At 37.3% G+C, this 15,689-nt stretch overlaps 1 protein-coding gene across 12 annotated transcripts in view; it reads right to left on the bottom strand.

Moving 5' to 3' along the window:
- The window catches only part of SCN3A (sodium voltage-gated channel alpha subunit 3), a 121,271-nt gene that overhangs the window by 17,664 nt on the left and 87,918 nt on the right, over positions 1–15,689 (bottom strand). For all 12 annotated transcript variants that reach the window (XM_027558931.1, XM_027558961.1, XM_027559030.1 and 9 more), the window contains 3 exons: positions 10,070–10,190; positions 8,787–8,941; positions 7,866–8,039 (listed from right to left, as the gene is read on the bottom strand). In XM_027558931.1, the coding sequence (XP_027414732.1) occupies positions 7,866–8,039; positions 8,787–8,941; positions 10,070–10,190 (450 nt within the window). The remainder of the gene's footprint in view (positions 1–7,865; positions 8,040–8,786; positions 8,942–10,069; positions 10,191–15,689) is intronic.

Genomic DNA, 15,689 nt, shown 5'->3' with positions numbered 1-15,689 from the left:
GATGATTAAATGAATTAAGGCAAAGATTAGTCATTATTAATATTATACACGAGAACCCTAATCTGCCTTCACTTTCATGCTCATAATCTTAGCAGTGATGAGCTGGTATAATCTTTCACGGGAATGCTTTTAGAAAAAAAAAAGAGCCATGTGGATCTTTCTAGGAAGCCATTGCTTGGTCCAGCTAGTCACTGTGGTGTTGATATGGTGTTGAAGAGAAGGGTTCAGACCTCCAATTCATTTTTCAGTTGGTAATCTGGAGTAGAATTTGCTGATTGACTGTGAGGTGTAAAAGAGGGAGAGGCTGAAGACAGGACCTTTAGCTTAGCTTCATAAAGACAGTACTACCAGAGTAAACAGGACATTCAGGAAGAAATGCATGATTGAAGCGTAAAAGTAATGAATGTACTCGGTCAGGAGGAGTGTCAGTAGTATTATCTGGGAGGCAATTAGAAATGTGAATGGGGTTTAAGGAAAGACCAGAATTGTGCTAAAACTCATAGTCTTTTAAAAAATGCAACACAGAATTTATGCTGTTAATAGGATTATTTCTTTAAACCTAGCCAGCGAAAATTTTTTCTTGTTAATACATTGATAATGGTAAAAGAATTAGACACTTCCCAAAAAGGAGAAAAGTGAGTCATTCCTACTAGGAGGCATTTGCAGAAAAAGCCAAAGTACATACGAGACTGTTTACATAGAACTATGTCTGAGAGACCAGAAATTGATATGAAAATGACAGTAATTTATAACTATCCAGTTCTTATCTCAAAGTTCTTTTACTTTAATCAAATCTTTCCACAAGAGTTGCAGGTAAAATTCACGGTGGGCGGAGAAGGCAATGGCACCCCACTCCAGTACTCTTGCCTGGAAAATCCCATGGATGGAGAAGTCTGGTGGGCTTCAGTCCATGGGGTCGCTAAGAGTCGGACACGACTGAGTGACTTCACTTTCACTTATCACTTTCCTGCATTGGAGAAGGAAATGGCAACCCACTCCAGTGTTCTTGCCTGGAGAATCCCAGGGACGGGAGAGCCTGGTGGGCTGCCGTCTATGGGGTCGCACAGAGTCAGACACGACTGAAATGACTTAGCAGCAGCAGCAGCAGCATGTATTGGTAAGACATCTTATTGTTTTCATTCACCGCTGCCAAAGGCAGCCATCTTCAGAGTGTAATGTGCGAACTTTTTGACTAGTGTCAACTTTTTGACCTTTAAATTTATCTGGGCTCTGTTGCAAATCACAGAACAAAGAAGGAGTACAGTGCTAGATAAAGGTATCTCTGTTACTTATAGCTGTGTGACATCTCTAAATTTCATTTTATAAACCTCATTTTATTAATAGCAAAGTAGAGGTAATATTAAGATTTACACCACAGGATTGTTGAGGATTAATAATATATTATTTAAAAGAGATACTGACAATGAGATTTGTGATGTAGGGGGTTCGGAAGCAGGGTCATTAGAGCCAGATTCCTTGGTTACAAAACCAGCTTAGCCTCTTTCTTAGTAGTGTTAGTCACTCAGTCGTGTCCAACTCTTGTAGCTGTAGCCACGTGGACATAGCCCGTGGACTGTAGCCCACCAGGCTGTTCTGTCCACTTCAGACAAGAATACTGGAGTGGGTAGCCATTCCCTTCTCCAGGGGATCTTCCTGACCCAGGAATCAAACCTGGGTCTCTTGTATTTCAGGCAGATTTTTTACCATCTGAGCCACCAAGCTTCTTTCTTATTTACTGTGTTTGCAACAACAACCTTTGTTTGCCTTAGTTTCCTCATCTGTAAAATGAGCCTAATTATGGTTTCTAACTTACAGAGTTTTGAAGATTAGGTGAATTAACATATATAAAGTGATTTTAGCCACAGTTGTACACAATAAGCACTAAATCAGAGTTACCAATTTTCTCTACTGTTAGGTAAGGCTCTTAATCAGTGCTATTCCCACAGGAAGGGCTAGGCATCTTATTGTGGCTACTAATAGCAATAACAATTCTGGCTTCATTATTGAGGATGCTGCTATGTCAAGAATAAATGTTAAGAACTAAGGTGGGGGTTACCAGATTCTAGATGTTGATAACAATTGAAAATACACATTAGAATCAGAAAATGTCCCTGTTCTGCTTTTGTTCACTTCATCAGAGCAGCTGATGAGGATTCTAAGGAGCACTTGAGCAAGCAGGATGTCTGAGTAGCAGATATCAAGCATCCATTTCAGCCACATCAGCAACCTGTGCTGTCTGTAAAGTGGAAATCACTTGCGGGCAATAAATATTTTATGATAGTCGAATCTTTACCTGGAGTGTGTTTTGGACACTTAGCAGCTTACAATAATTTAGAACCAAATTTGAAGTTGTCACAATAGATGCCCAGTGTATTTTCTTAGGGATGAAATTTATACAAAAATCTGTAAGGAGTATAAGAAATGTGATTCCCCCCCCCCTCCATAAACTATGATCAACTTAATACATGTTCAGTTCATTCTGTGGATAATAATAGCATCTAACATATTGCTTGTATAGTTATAATACAGGATAGTTTGGTTTTCATATGAAGATAGTATCTTTTGGTCTCTGGATAGGAGAAAAAAGTTATACAGAATCAGAAAAAGTGGTCCATCGAGTATGGCATTCTGGCGAAGAAAGACATGGTTCAAGTTGTCTGACTTGATTCCAACCAGAATTATCGTACTTGCTGTCTCTGTCTCCTCGCCTCCATTCTTTCCTCAATTTTCCCAATGTTTCTAGAACTCTCTTCCCATCACTCTACCATGGTATCTCTTAACCATGACACCAATGATGTCCATTCTGCCAAAACGAATGTAATTTCTCAGTACTCATGGCACTTGCCTTCCTTGCAGCCTTTGACTAAATTGATCCTCTGGACTTCTACGATACCATGTATATTCTGTTTTCCTTTTTCTTCTAATTGCTACTTCTCAGTCTAGTTTACTGGTTCCTAGTTTTTTGTAGGAACCAGTAAACTAGACTGAGAAGTATTGGAGAAGGAAATGGCAACCCACTCCAGTGTTCTTGCCTGGAGAATCCCAGGGACGGCGGAGCCTGGTGGGCTGCCGTCTATGGGGTCGCACAGAGTCGGACACGACTGAAGCGACTTAGCAGCAGCAGCAGTTTTTTGCGTAACTTCTAAAAGTTGAAGTGTCTTTAGAGTTTGGTCTGGGCTCTTGTGTTTGTCATGTTGCATTCTCTGCCTAGGTGAGCTAATCCAGTTGATTCATGACTTCAAAAACCATCTATTTCCTGATGAGTTCTCAATTCATAATCAGGTGTTAACTTCTCTTCAGAACCCAAGACTTGTGTAAACCTCACGATATACTCTTCAACGTCTAATTGGCATCTCAAACTTAGTACATCCCTCTTCCATCTACCATCTGCTTGCCCTGTCAAGCCTGTTTCTGATCTTCCTGATTCCAGTAAATGGTTTCATCCTCTACCCATTTGTTAAGACTGAAAAAAATCTTTTCTGAATCTCCTTTTTCTTCATTCTATACATCCAGTTACCAGTAAGTCTTAACCACATTAGTCTAAGACATAATCTTCTCTTTCCTAGACCATTAACACAGTTCCCTCGTTGGTCTCCCTGGTTTGACGTTTTTGCTGTTCCTTCTCCATAGCCAGATGTGATCATTTAAGAACAGTAGAACAGATCCATGCTCACCATCCCTCCCTTGAATTTCCCATTGTAACCGTAATCAGTATACATTAAATTACATTCTCGGCCTTTTGGCTATGATGTAGTATTGGAGCTTCGTGGGTGGCACAGTGGTAAAGAACCCACCTGCCAGTGCAGGAGACATAAAAGACACAGGTTCGATCCCTGGGTTGAGAAGATCCCCAGGAGTAGGAAAAGGAAACATGCTACAGTATTCTTGCCTGAAAAATTCCATGAACAGAGGAGCCAGGCGGGCTACAATCCATGGGGTTGCAAAGAGTTGGACACGACTGAGTGACCAAGCGCACATTAAATAACAGTAAAACATGAACTTCTTACCATGGCCCTTGGCTTTCTTTCTGAAGTCAGCATCTATTACTATTGCCCGTGTTTCATCACACACAAGCACAACAGTTTTCTTTCTGTCTCTTGAGTGTCCTTGGCTCATACTTCAGGATCTTGAGATTGCTTTTTTCTGTTCCCTCAGGTATTCAAATGACTGGCCCATTGTTATAGACAATGTCTATGTGCCCTTCAAATTCATATGTTGAAACCTAGTCCCTAGTGTGAAGGTATTCAGAGTCTTTGGGGGGATTAGGTCATGAAGGCAGAGCCCTCCTGGGTGGGATTAGTGCCTGTACTTATAAAAGACACCCCAGAGAGCTTGTTTGCCCCTTCCTCCGTGTGAAGACACACTGAGAAGACTGCTGCCTATGAATCACAAAGTGGGCTCTCACCAGACATCGAATCTGCTGCTTTTTTCTGGGACTTTGCAGCTTCCAGAACAATGAGAAATAAATTCTACTGTTTATAAGTCACTACATCTATGATATTCTGTTGAGTGTGTATGTGTGCTCAGTCATGTCCAACTCTTGTGACCCCATGAACTGTAGCCCGGCAGGCTTCTTTGTCCATGGAATTTTCCAAGCAAGAATCCTGGAGTGGGTTGCCATTTCCTACTTCAGGGGATCTTCCCAACCCAGGGATCAAAGCTATGTCTCCTGGATTGCAGGGAGATTCTTACTACTGCACCACCAGGGAAGCCATGATACTCTATTACAGCAGATCAAATGGACTGAGACACTCTTTCTTATTTATCTTCCAAAAAGACACCTTCCATAGACACTCTGGCTAATACTCTCCTCCGGCTCCCATTCTGTAGTCCTTCTCTATCTCATTACCCTGTTTTCTTTCATAGCAGTGATCATCAACTGCTTTTATCTTATTTTTGGATTTTATTTGTTTACATCTTTACCGTCTATTTCATTTTCTCCTAGAGTGTTAAATCCTGTAGATCTAATAGAGCTTGATTTGTCTTATTCATATCTCCTTTATTTAAAATAGCTTGTGGCCCAGTGTTTGGAATTTTTGTTAGATAAATGAATGAATGTTAATGGAATGTTAATGAATGCATAGTATCTTTACTTGGAGGTAGGGAATTGAAGAGATTACATTTGTACATAGATAAATTTCTCAAAGTTTAAAAGCCTGTTTCTTCTAGTTTGAAGTTACTTCATATATACTTCAGTTTGGGGAGTTTTGCTTTGTTTCCTATTGAGCCTTCTGTGACTGTTAAAGCATTATACCTGATGGACTGTAAACTGTTTTAAGCATGTTTTACTTGTACTTTCAAAAACTATTTTAACTCTACATTTACTTTAGCTTACTGGATCCACTGGTCTGAGATTAAGTTGTTAGTTAAGGTTACATTAATTCATGCATTTTAGTCCCTTCTTTGAGAAAAAGAAGAAAATAGATTCATTTACTATAACATAACTTGCCCAGAGGTACCCAGTTCCATTCTACTATTAATAATCTAAATGTACTGAAAGGGAAGTAACTTGGGGGGCACCATTCTTTGACATTATTCACTAGATAATTAAGTGTCTATATTAGGTTTCTAAGGATTCAAATATGATACAAGACTTTGATAGATTTTTGCATTATATTTATTCTTTCTATATGAGAGAAATGCATGGAAATAAAGTACAGTGTAATGAGTATTTCAGTGAATATAAATTTTTCAGTAAGTTAAAATACAGGAAATTTGAGAATTTTCTGGAGAAGTTATGTCACTTTTGTAAGTGATCATCATACCTGACAATTTTTTTTTTTTTTGGAACTGGAGAAGATTCTTATATATTTTGTGTTCCATCATTTCAGGGAAAAGCTAGAGATTATAAATGCTGAGTTCCAAAGCCAGTATGAAGATATAAATATAACATTTGTACCAGTTAGATGAGAAATCTACAGGGCAAAGGAGCACTGAATTGAGAATTAGGAAATTAGGACACTAATCTCAATTTTGTTACTAAGTAGTTGTGCTATTTGAGTAGAATTCTTTATACTGAGGCTTTAATTTACAATAAACTGTTCAGAAAACTGTGTATATAAAGTCTGCTGCTGCTGCTGCTGCTAAGTCACTTCAGTCATGTCCGACTCTGAGCGACCGCATAGACGGCAGTCCACAAGGCACCGCCGTCCCTGGGATTTTCCAGGCAAGAACACTGGAATGGGTTACCGTTTCCTTCTCCAATGCATGAAAGTGAAAAGTGAAAGTGAAGTCGCTCAGTCCTGACTCTTAGTGACCCCATGGACCACAGCCCATCAGGCTCCTCTCTGTCCGTGGGATTTTCCAGGCAAGAGTACTGGAGTGGGCTGCCTCTGCCTTCTCCGAAATAAAGTCTAGATACTCTTTAAGGTCCATTCCAGCTGCAGAATACAAAAATATTAAACTTCTCTGTTTGGAAACTTCAGGACAACACCGAGATTCTTCTCTATTATTCATTAAAGACCAGACATGAAAAATTGGAAGTCATTTCTGATTTATTAACAGTGACTTGACTGCAGATTTCTTCTCAACTCAAAGGGTTGAACGTGCATTTTGGTTATAGAACTGTGAGTGTATATGTGGGGAGAAAGAGGAGTAGCATTTAGATAGGCCCACACTTGTCAAAGATGATAAAAAGAATGAATAAACAGATACAGCAATCATTGATTCACAGTGACAAGTGTTAGAACTAAAAATAAGGTGCTTTATGATCATTGGGAAACAGCTAGAGATAGTGCTTAAAGCACCTTTTTGGGGGTCAGGAGGGAGACTGAGAAGCCTTGTGCAGTGGAATATTACAGACTACAAAAGATCAGCTGACTGTAATTTTGCCCCAGTGCCTCTCCATTGCTATAGTAAAAAAGTATGCTGCAAGTCAGACAGGTCTCATTATTGATACAATTCCCATGACTACTCACTTCATGGTAATCCGATTCAGAATAGGACTTCTACATCTAACTCTTTGCCTGGTAAATATTCCATTAGCTACTAGGATATCTAACTACCTATGTAAGAATGCAATGGAGATAGGCATTGGCCTATCTATGGAGATAGGCATTGGCCTCTCTATGGAGAAGGCAATGGCAAGCCACTCCAGTACTCTTGCCTAGAAAATCCCATGGATGGAGGAGCCTGGTAGGCTGCAGTCCATGGGGTCGCTACGAGTCGGACGCAACTGAGCAACTTCACTTTCACTTTTCACTTTCACACAATGGAGAAGGCAATGGCAATCCACTCCAGTGTTCTTGCCTGGAGAATCCCAGGGACGGGGGAGCCCGTGGGCTGCCGTCTATGGGGTCGCACAGAGTCGGACATGACTGAAGCGACTTAGCAGCATGTAAGAATGGAAATACATTTTATTGTCTCTGTGGACTTGTGGCTGAATGAATATAGTAAATAGGTTATTTTAACATTATTCAGCAACATGCATTCTAGTAAGGGATTAAAGTGCAATCCTGACAGTTTCCTGGCCCCAAAGCTGTCTTGATTTTACCTCCTAGGGAAACTTTTTTTTTTTCAATTGAGCTTTTAATGAGCTACGCCTGTCAATGAACAGACTGTTAGATATTCCTTACCTTGAGACCCTTAACTTTCACAAGAAGAAGAGCTGTCTGCTCGTGGCATAGAACAACTCTGTCTGTTTTCTTTTATCACTGTCCACATTGTTAGGACCTCTTCTACTGCTTTCCCATGACACTTTCCTCATTTTTGTATTTATTGTAGTTTTTAAAAGGTAGTTGCATAATTGTGGCAGAATTAGTGCAACTAGGTTCTAATTAAAGTCAAAGTTTTAATTATAGAAATAAATGAAATGTCACACTTGCCTTTTTAAAAATAATTTTATAAAAATCACGTGGGATACTTACATCGACGATCAAGAAATCTAGCCAGCACCAGGCATTAGTGAAATATGTCTGAAATCCATAAGCTACCCATTTGAGAAGCATTTCCAGGATGAATATGTAAGTGAAGACCTTATCGGCATATTCTAGCATGGTTTTAATAGTCTTTCGCTGTTCAATGTAAATGTCTTCAAAAGCCTGTGAATCAAGAATGCTTTTATTTTACTTGAATGGCTTGCCTGCACCAAACACTTGATAAAACTGCAAGTAGTATACTTGGCACAAAGCACTAATTTGAGAAATATTGGCTAATGTTAGATTGACATGGAACCAGACAAAATCTAAAGACTGAATCTAATGGAAAATATTGGCAAGGAAATGTCAACATCTTTACTGATTTAGTGTATGCTTTCTTCCCTGCCTCTCACCCCATAATCTCTATCTCAATTACTACTAAGACATGCTTTTAGAGAAGCAATGTAAACTCAGAAAATAACCAGAATTTCTGTTAATGAGGGATAGACTTGGCCTATTCTAACCTTCCTTTCATTGATGCTCTGAATAATCTGGCTCATATTGAAAGAATAAATTAATTAGACATAAAAAAAATCCACCATCAGTCCATAAATATTATTATGACTGTTAGGGAGAATTGGATGGGATTTGACATGGTAGGTAATGTAGTTACAGAATATCCCTATAAATGGTTGTCTCAGTAAGGAAAACATCTATTAGAAAAACACCAGATGAGAAATTCCATCTGGCTGTTCATGGTTGTGATTTATTCCATACTGAATTTTGTACAGTTAAACCCTGGGTGCCAAGCTCTGCAAGGTGTAGATGTACCTCTTTTTTTGCTCCTTAAACTAAGGGTATGCTTCTGGTATTTTTTGAGTAAAGCTATTTCACTAGAACCTGATTCTTGCCAATATGTGTCACACTCACCAAAGCACCACTACTGAGAAGAATCATGAAGACAATGAAAGTCTCAAACCAGTTGTGTTCAACAATGCTGTAGCAGGTTTTCCGAAGATTCCACCAGATTTTTCCTTTGCCTTCTTCTATACTTACTTGGCAGAATGGAAACTTTTTAATACATCCTAAAAGATAGCATACATTGTAATACATTAGAAAAATATATTTCCATCTTCTGTAGGAAGAAATTAACTTTGCTGCTCCCTCCCCATCCTAGTCTCAAATCATCATTTTATATAGTAACTGGCTACTTCATTTCGTAGTTATTTTCAGCTTCCCTCCTGTATAGGGAATTATTCTCAGACTTACATATGAGCCAGCTACCTAGAAATCAAGGAATTACTTTACCGAGAGTTACCTGAGTACAAACAGTTCCATTCTTGAACACTGCATAGGATCTCTCTTTGCCTCAAGGCCAATCATAGATAAGGACATCTCTGAGGTTTGGGGAAAAACTACATGTTCAAATTGTTTATTCATTTTTTGTGTGATCCTGGATTTTTACTCACTTCTTTTCACATGGAAAATCCCTCTGTCTTCCTGGGTCTCATCCTCTGTCAGTTTTCCCAAGCTATTTATTTTCAACCTCAGAGCTTTTCTTAGTCACACCTATGACTCATCTTGTCAGTCAGTATCTCTCTTCCTTTGTCCTCCCCTTCTTCGCTTTCATATTATTTCTAACTTCCATCCACTCTTGGGCTCTAACTGTCTAAGTTACTACTTATGGGATTCAGTCCAATCACATTGAATCAGCAAATCTTTATTGATTTGTGTGCTGGACACTGTACTGGTGGCTGTGAAAATAACTTGGTCTCCCTGCCAAGGCTCTGCAATGCATCTATATCCCCCAACACCTCTGGTCACAGCACAAATTAACCACATTTGAAGCTGTAAGAGATGGGGTATAGTTATTGCGGCATCTATAAATCAAATCACAACATTGCCAGTGAAGTCTGAAGGGATTGCTTTGTCAATAATGAGAAGATGTTCCAGAATACCATTTATCTCCTAGGGTTCACTTCTCCGCATTCTGGGATGAAAAAAAGGACATGTCAAATTATCTTATTGTCCAGGCACAGTAACTACTATAGTATAATCAGGAAATACAGATAAATGAACTTTTTGGAAGAAAAGAGCAAAACAAAGATAAATATGCCTTCACTGTTTCTTTGAAATATTTTGTTCAAGTGAGGTATATTTAGTCTGTAAGGAAAGAGGGGGAGATTGGATTTAACATTTTAGAGCTAGTTTACCTTCAGTAAAACAAGCTTCTGGTTTAAGGTCCTCCTCAGGTTCAATTTCAGCTTGTTCACCTTCTCGAGGTGGAGCAACATCAACTGTACTTCCTTCAGATGAGCTGGTTGCATTTAATTTCTGGAAACAAAACCGCATTGCAAAGATGTGATTTTTCTTCCCTTTTATTCCATCAGTTTGAAAATGCTCGGACATGGTGTGAAAAAAAATGGTGGTGGTAGTGATAGTATTGGCTCTCTTAACAGTCCTGATAATTTTGTACTCATAATTTAACATAAAGTCCTATTATTCAAAACAACATAACTACCAACTTGATTCAGACAGAAAATGGTTAGAGAGCATTCAGTGTGGGTGATTTGGAAAGGAGCGATTATACTGATTAACTTCATGATCTCTGTTTGTCTATGGATGCCATGTGAAAATAATTTCATACATTAACACTCAGGCCAAATTGAGAATAGTTTGATAAGTTTGGTATATTGACATTCACAACTGATTATATTAATTAAAATGCTTCAAATCAAATTGTTATTTCCACTCTTCCAATGGAAATTTTCAGAGGGCAAAGAACATTACCAGTTGTCTATAACTACAGTTCATGTTTCTGTAATTTTAGAAAGGAAGAGCAGCAGATTAACATTAGTCACAGTCATTATATTTCAACTTTGTGCTATATTTTTCTCTGGCTTACATAATTTTCTTCTTACTTTACAAGCTGAAAAATGATGGATCTCTCTCTTTTTTTTGAACTGCTTAAATGAATTCAGTACTTGCCAAAGAATTCTAAATGAAATGGAAATTTCTTCATGAATGACACTGCTCAGAATCTATATAGACTTTCACTAGGAGCGTATTCTGAATTCAACATGTGATCAGGCTGTGAATTTTTCCTTTAAATAAATCATTGTGACATGTCACATGGCTAGAAGAGCCACTTTAGTGTTGCAAGAATAAATATCTTATAAGAACTCTAATAACACTTGGGAAGACAATATGGATGTGGAATTCGTTATGAAAAGTGATGCAAAGATGTGACATATAGCACAACCAGGCAATGTAAAGCTTTTAGAATGAAAGAATAAGGACATGTTAATGGTTTCAAAGGCCCCATTAACTTTAGTAACTGAGAGGTAGGGTCCCTCTGCCCTAGCTCTCTGAAAGAGTTAACATGTTACTGAAAAATACCAGAATGACTACCTAAACAGGTCGTATTAGAGGATATCTGACTCAAAATTCTTAGCTTTTTGAAATCACCATGCAAATGTTAGTTTAATACTTTATAATGTGAACCCCGAAGAGTAATATCCAGGTGATACTTTCGGTGGTATTACTTGGAGGATGAGGTTAACTACGTCCAGTTAAATATACTATGAAAGTTACCCTAAGTCAAGATATAATTCTATAATAAAATATCTCCATGTCCAAAGTATGCTAAGGAGAGAATAAGCCATCAATTATGGCTGATAGTTCTTCGGATCATTATAGTAAAAAAGTTTTACCATTAAAATCCTCTACTTTTTGTAGAGGTGAAAGTTCAAGACATATTTTCTTCCCTCAAAATTTTTCCACTTTTTACAGCCAGAATGTCTTTATTTTTGTAAGAAAATCCCAGGAAAGCTACTACTGAATAAAATTGCAGTAGATTCTGGTAAATCAGAGAAAATACTAAATAACTCTTCCCTTTCAGATTTACTGGTTTATAGGTTGGACACTATGACATTTCTTGAGTGGCAACAATAATATCCACTGTATAAATAAAACCAATAAGAAACCAAATTATTTTGAGGTTAGTTATAAAAAGCTTAATGTTTCTTCTTCCTCTTGGCCAATCCAAGCTGAAGAATTTATTCTGAGCCCGGTCATAATCCCTTCTCCATGAAGCTTTTCTTTATTATGATTTCTCCATGTTAAATTTTTATATAACATTTTGTCCATAATACTTGTTTTCTTTGACTAAATATTCTCATATATATATGTATATTTTATATATATACATAAAATTGTATAATTATGTACATATATACACATATATATTCAAATGTACACACATACACATATTTATACACCAAAAGATCCAAGCATAGAATAGACACTAAATAGGCTGAATTTATGAAAAATGAATAAATGAATGAGTGAATGCATTTTGTTATTACTGTTATAGAGAGAATTATGCTGCTGCTGCTGCTAAGTCGCTTCAGTCATGTCCGACTCTGTGCGACCCCATAGACGGCAGCCCACCAGGCTCCCCTGGCCCTGGGATTCTCCAGACAAGAACACTGGAGTGGGTTGCCATTTCCTTCTCCAATGCATGAAAGTGAAAAGTGAAAGTGAAGTCGCTCAGTCGTGTCCAACTCTTAGCGACCCCGTGGACTGCAGCCCAGCAGGCTCCTCCGTCCATGGGATTTTCCAGGCAAGAATACTGGAGTGGAGTGCCATTGCCTTCTCCGAGAGAGAGAATTATAGTGTTTAGATAATTTGATCTCTTCATTTTGATACACAACTCAGTTGTGGTCTTTACAGAAGGTTTAATTTTATTAGAAAATGCATTTTCTTAATGAATAAAAATTATTTAATTAATGATATTTTAGTGGTAAAAGTATGTTTCCAAAATGTTTCTCTAAAATATTGGCAGACATTCAATAAAGAAATCTGAAGGAAGAAAGTAATAAGCATATATGTATATACACAAAAATACACATATACTTTTCCATTTGAAAACTTTAGAAAATATACTCACCCTTTACTTCTTATTTTACCACTGTTAATACAGTTGTGAAATGTTCAATTTTTTGCATTATAATTCTCTGTCATATATTATACAAGAGTCTTATATTTAAAGACAAATACTTATTTAATTTAAAGCAAATCCTTCACAGCACAAGTAATGGTAGCCATTAATCTGAATGACAGTTCTGCTGTTTACCAAATATTGACCTCTGGCTGTATCTTTGTTGTTGGTATTGTCTTTAGATTGTGAACTTTTGTGAATGTGGTTAATATGTTTGAATATAAATACTTTCAATTTTCTAAATGTCTATGGAGGTTATGTACATTGTAAAGCAGAGAGGGTCAGTGTGTGAACTAGTTTACCTCCGTCTGCCTGGCATTATGAAGCTTAGCATGTCTTTTGGAAACAGACAAGGACTAAACAATAACAACAAATTCTGTTCTCAAATGAGCAAAACCCATTTTACATGAAGAATTGCTTCACTGTTATCCAGGAGTTTTGCTAAGTATAAACTCGTCAATCTTATGTTCTGGAAAACTCCTTAAGGAATGTTCAGAGACTTGATGCACCTAAGCTTAAAAAATAGTTGGCAGGCTAGTGTTCTTGCCACTAAAAAGTGCTTTGTGGAAGGCTCCTTTTCATTGGAAATTGACATAAAGCTAATCTTGATAGTTGGAAAGTCAAGCTTATTCATGGTATAATCCCCCTAGGCCCCATTTTTATCATACAAAAGTACATACACTTTATCCTATGAGTTTATAAAAATACTATATCAACTATATAAACGTTTTAAAGTTGTGAATTTATCTACATTTATAAATTAAAACTTAGACTGTGTTCTTATTAAGTTGCAGCAACTTACCAATTAAGATATACGGCCTGATAAGTTTTAGTCACTGGAAACATACAGAATTTTACTCCTGTATTTTTAAATTTTAAAATTTATATCCTAGCAAACTACTTAAGCATTTAAAATTCTGTACATGGATATGATACTATCTTCACAATCTAAACACTTCTATTTAAATTCAACACTTTGGCATTCATACTCAGATAGAGAGTAATTTGTGATACATTTTATCATAGCCATACCAAAATGACTTCCAAATTTATTTAAAAGCATGTAACTAATTTAAAAGCAAGTGACTAATGATAAATACAAAGTATAACTTACTTTTTTTAAATTGCCATAGCTGTGATACTACAATGATAAAAAACAAAAAACCAAATAAACCTGAAATGAAGTTTTCCACATTAAGGAACTTGGTGACTATACTAAATAATTAAAATTAATACTTGTTCTAAATTAGTCAGAAAAATGTAATGAGGTGTATAGACATAACAGTAGAAAGCTTCCATATAAAGCCACATAGTACAAGCTCATCACTTATTTCCTTGTACTATTTTCTCCCTACCCGTCCAATATTTTATGACACTTAAGGTAGATTCTTCCATCCCTTGTAGAAACTGCTGAGTCTACAGAGGGATGATGGCTTATGCTCTACAAATGCACACTGGAAAGCAGGTTTGAAGATGCAACATTCTCCAGGCCTAATTCAGCCACAGAAAACATGCCTGGCTGTAGCAGAAGCCTGGCGCAATGCTGTGGAAGCTGCACGCTGATCCAAGAACCATGTTGTCAAAGACATGGTACCTGAATGTCAAGTTTTCAGGGTTAGCTGAAAATACAACTCATAAGAAATGACAGAATCAGCCCCGCAAATGGCCATTTCCCCTCTGATAACATGAACTTATTTAGAAATTCCCCTTTATGGCAATATGGCTCTTAATTTTTATCCAATTAAATAGTGAAATTTAACTTTCAGAAATAGAAGAGAATGTTAGCAACTGGCCTACTTCCACCGAAATGCGCTCACATTTCATTTATTTTCAATCAGCTATCAAATGTTTGACTCTCACAAATTGCTGTATGATTCAAAAGGCAAAAATAAAAGATTCAGCCATTACAGATTGCCTTTAAAATCTAGCCATTTCTTTCAAAACTTCTGGGTTTTATCTTGCAAGTAGAAACAGACAATCTTTTGGTTATACAATCTCTCAGGGCCTTAGTCTGATCTTTTGGATATGCATATCCATATCTTGACTTGGGATATCTCACTTTAAGAACAGGTAGCCACACAGTGAGGCCACGAGGCTGCTATTCCGAGGCATGAAGAATGTGACTGAAACCAACAACTCTTTTTTTATGGACTATTCACTGAATGGAGAAAAATATAAACCACCTCTATTTGGTTTGACCTCAGCATATTTTGTGCAACAACCCTGATGCTCTTTTAATTTTGAAAGAGCCTTACTAAGAACACAGTATAGGAAATTGAAATTAATTATATGGTGGTTGAAGGGTAAGGCAGAGGGGCATCCAGCAGGCCAAGGAAAAGATGGTTTATCTTAGGAAGATATACAAAAATTTCCATCTAAACTTGCACTACTTTTTATTTTAGCAGAAATAAACTGAAGCACCAAAATCGTTCCCTGAAGGTCAGGATAGGTTTGAAATGTCTCACATTCAATTTCACAAAGAACATTTGGAAGGCAGGGAGAACCTAATAGAAATGGGAAGCCAGCGGTTTTCTCCCATTGCTCTCCAGATTCTGAAAACAGAGCACAGGGCCTTTTCCAGAGGGGTAAGTCCATTCTTGGGACCTTCAGTCAAGCATCATTTTCAAAGTCTCCATAATGGCTTTGAAAAAGAGGGAATCTTTACAAACATTGTGTAAAAGGTAATTTTCCAATACCATTTAATTCTGCCCTGCTTGTGAAGAAAAAATAATCAGATTTTCTTCAATGACTAATAATATATTGTTTTACTCCTAAAACTAAAAAGTCGTTGCTAAGTAAAATTACATACATCGCCAGGGACTATGTTTTTT

The sequence above is a fragment of the Bos indicus x Bos taurus genome, chromosome 2 (genome assembly GCF_003369695.1).
Source record: "Bos indicus x Bos taurus breed Angus x Brahman F1 hybrid chromosome 2, Bos_hybrid_MaternalHap_v2.0, whole genome shotgun sequence".
NCBI classification, from domain to species: Eukaryota; Metazoa; Chordata; class Mammalia; order Artiodactyla; family Bovidae; genus Bos; species Bos indicus x Bos taurus.
The sequence above is the reverse complement of the archived record's forward strand: the minus strand, read 5'-3'. Positions and strand labels throughout refer to the sequence as shown.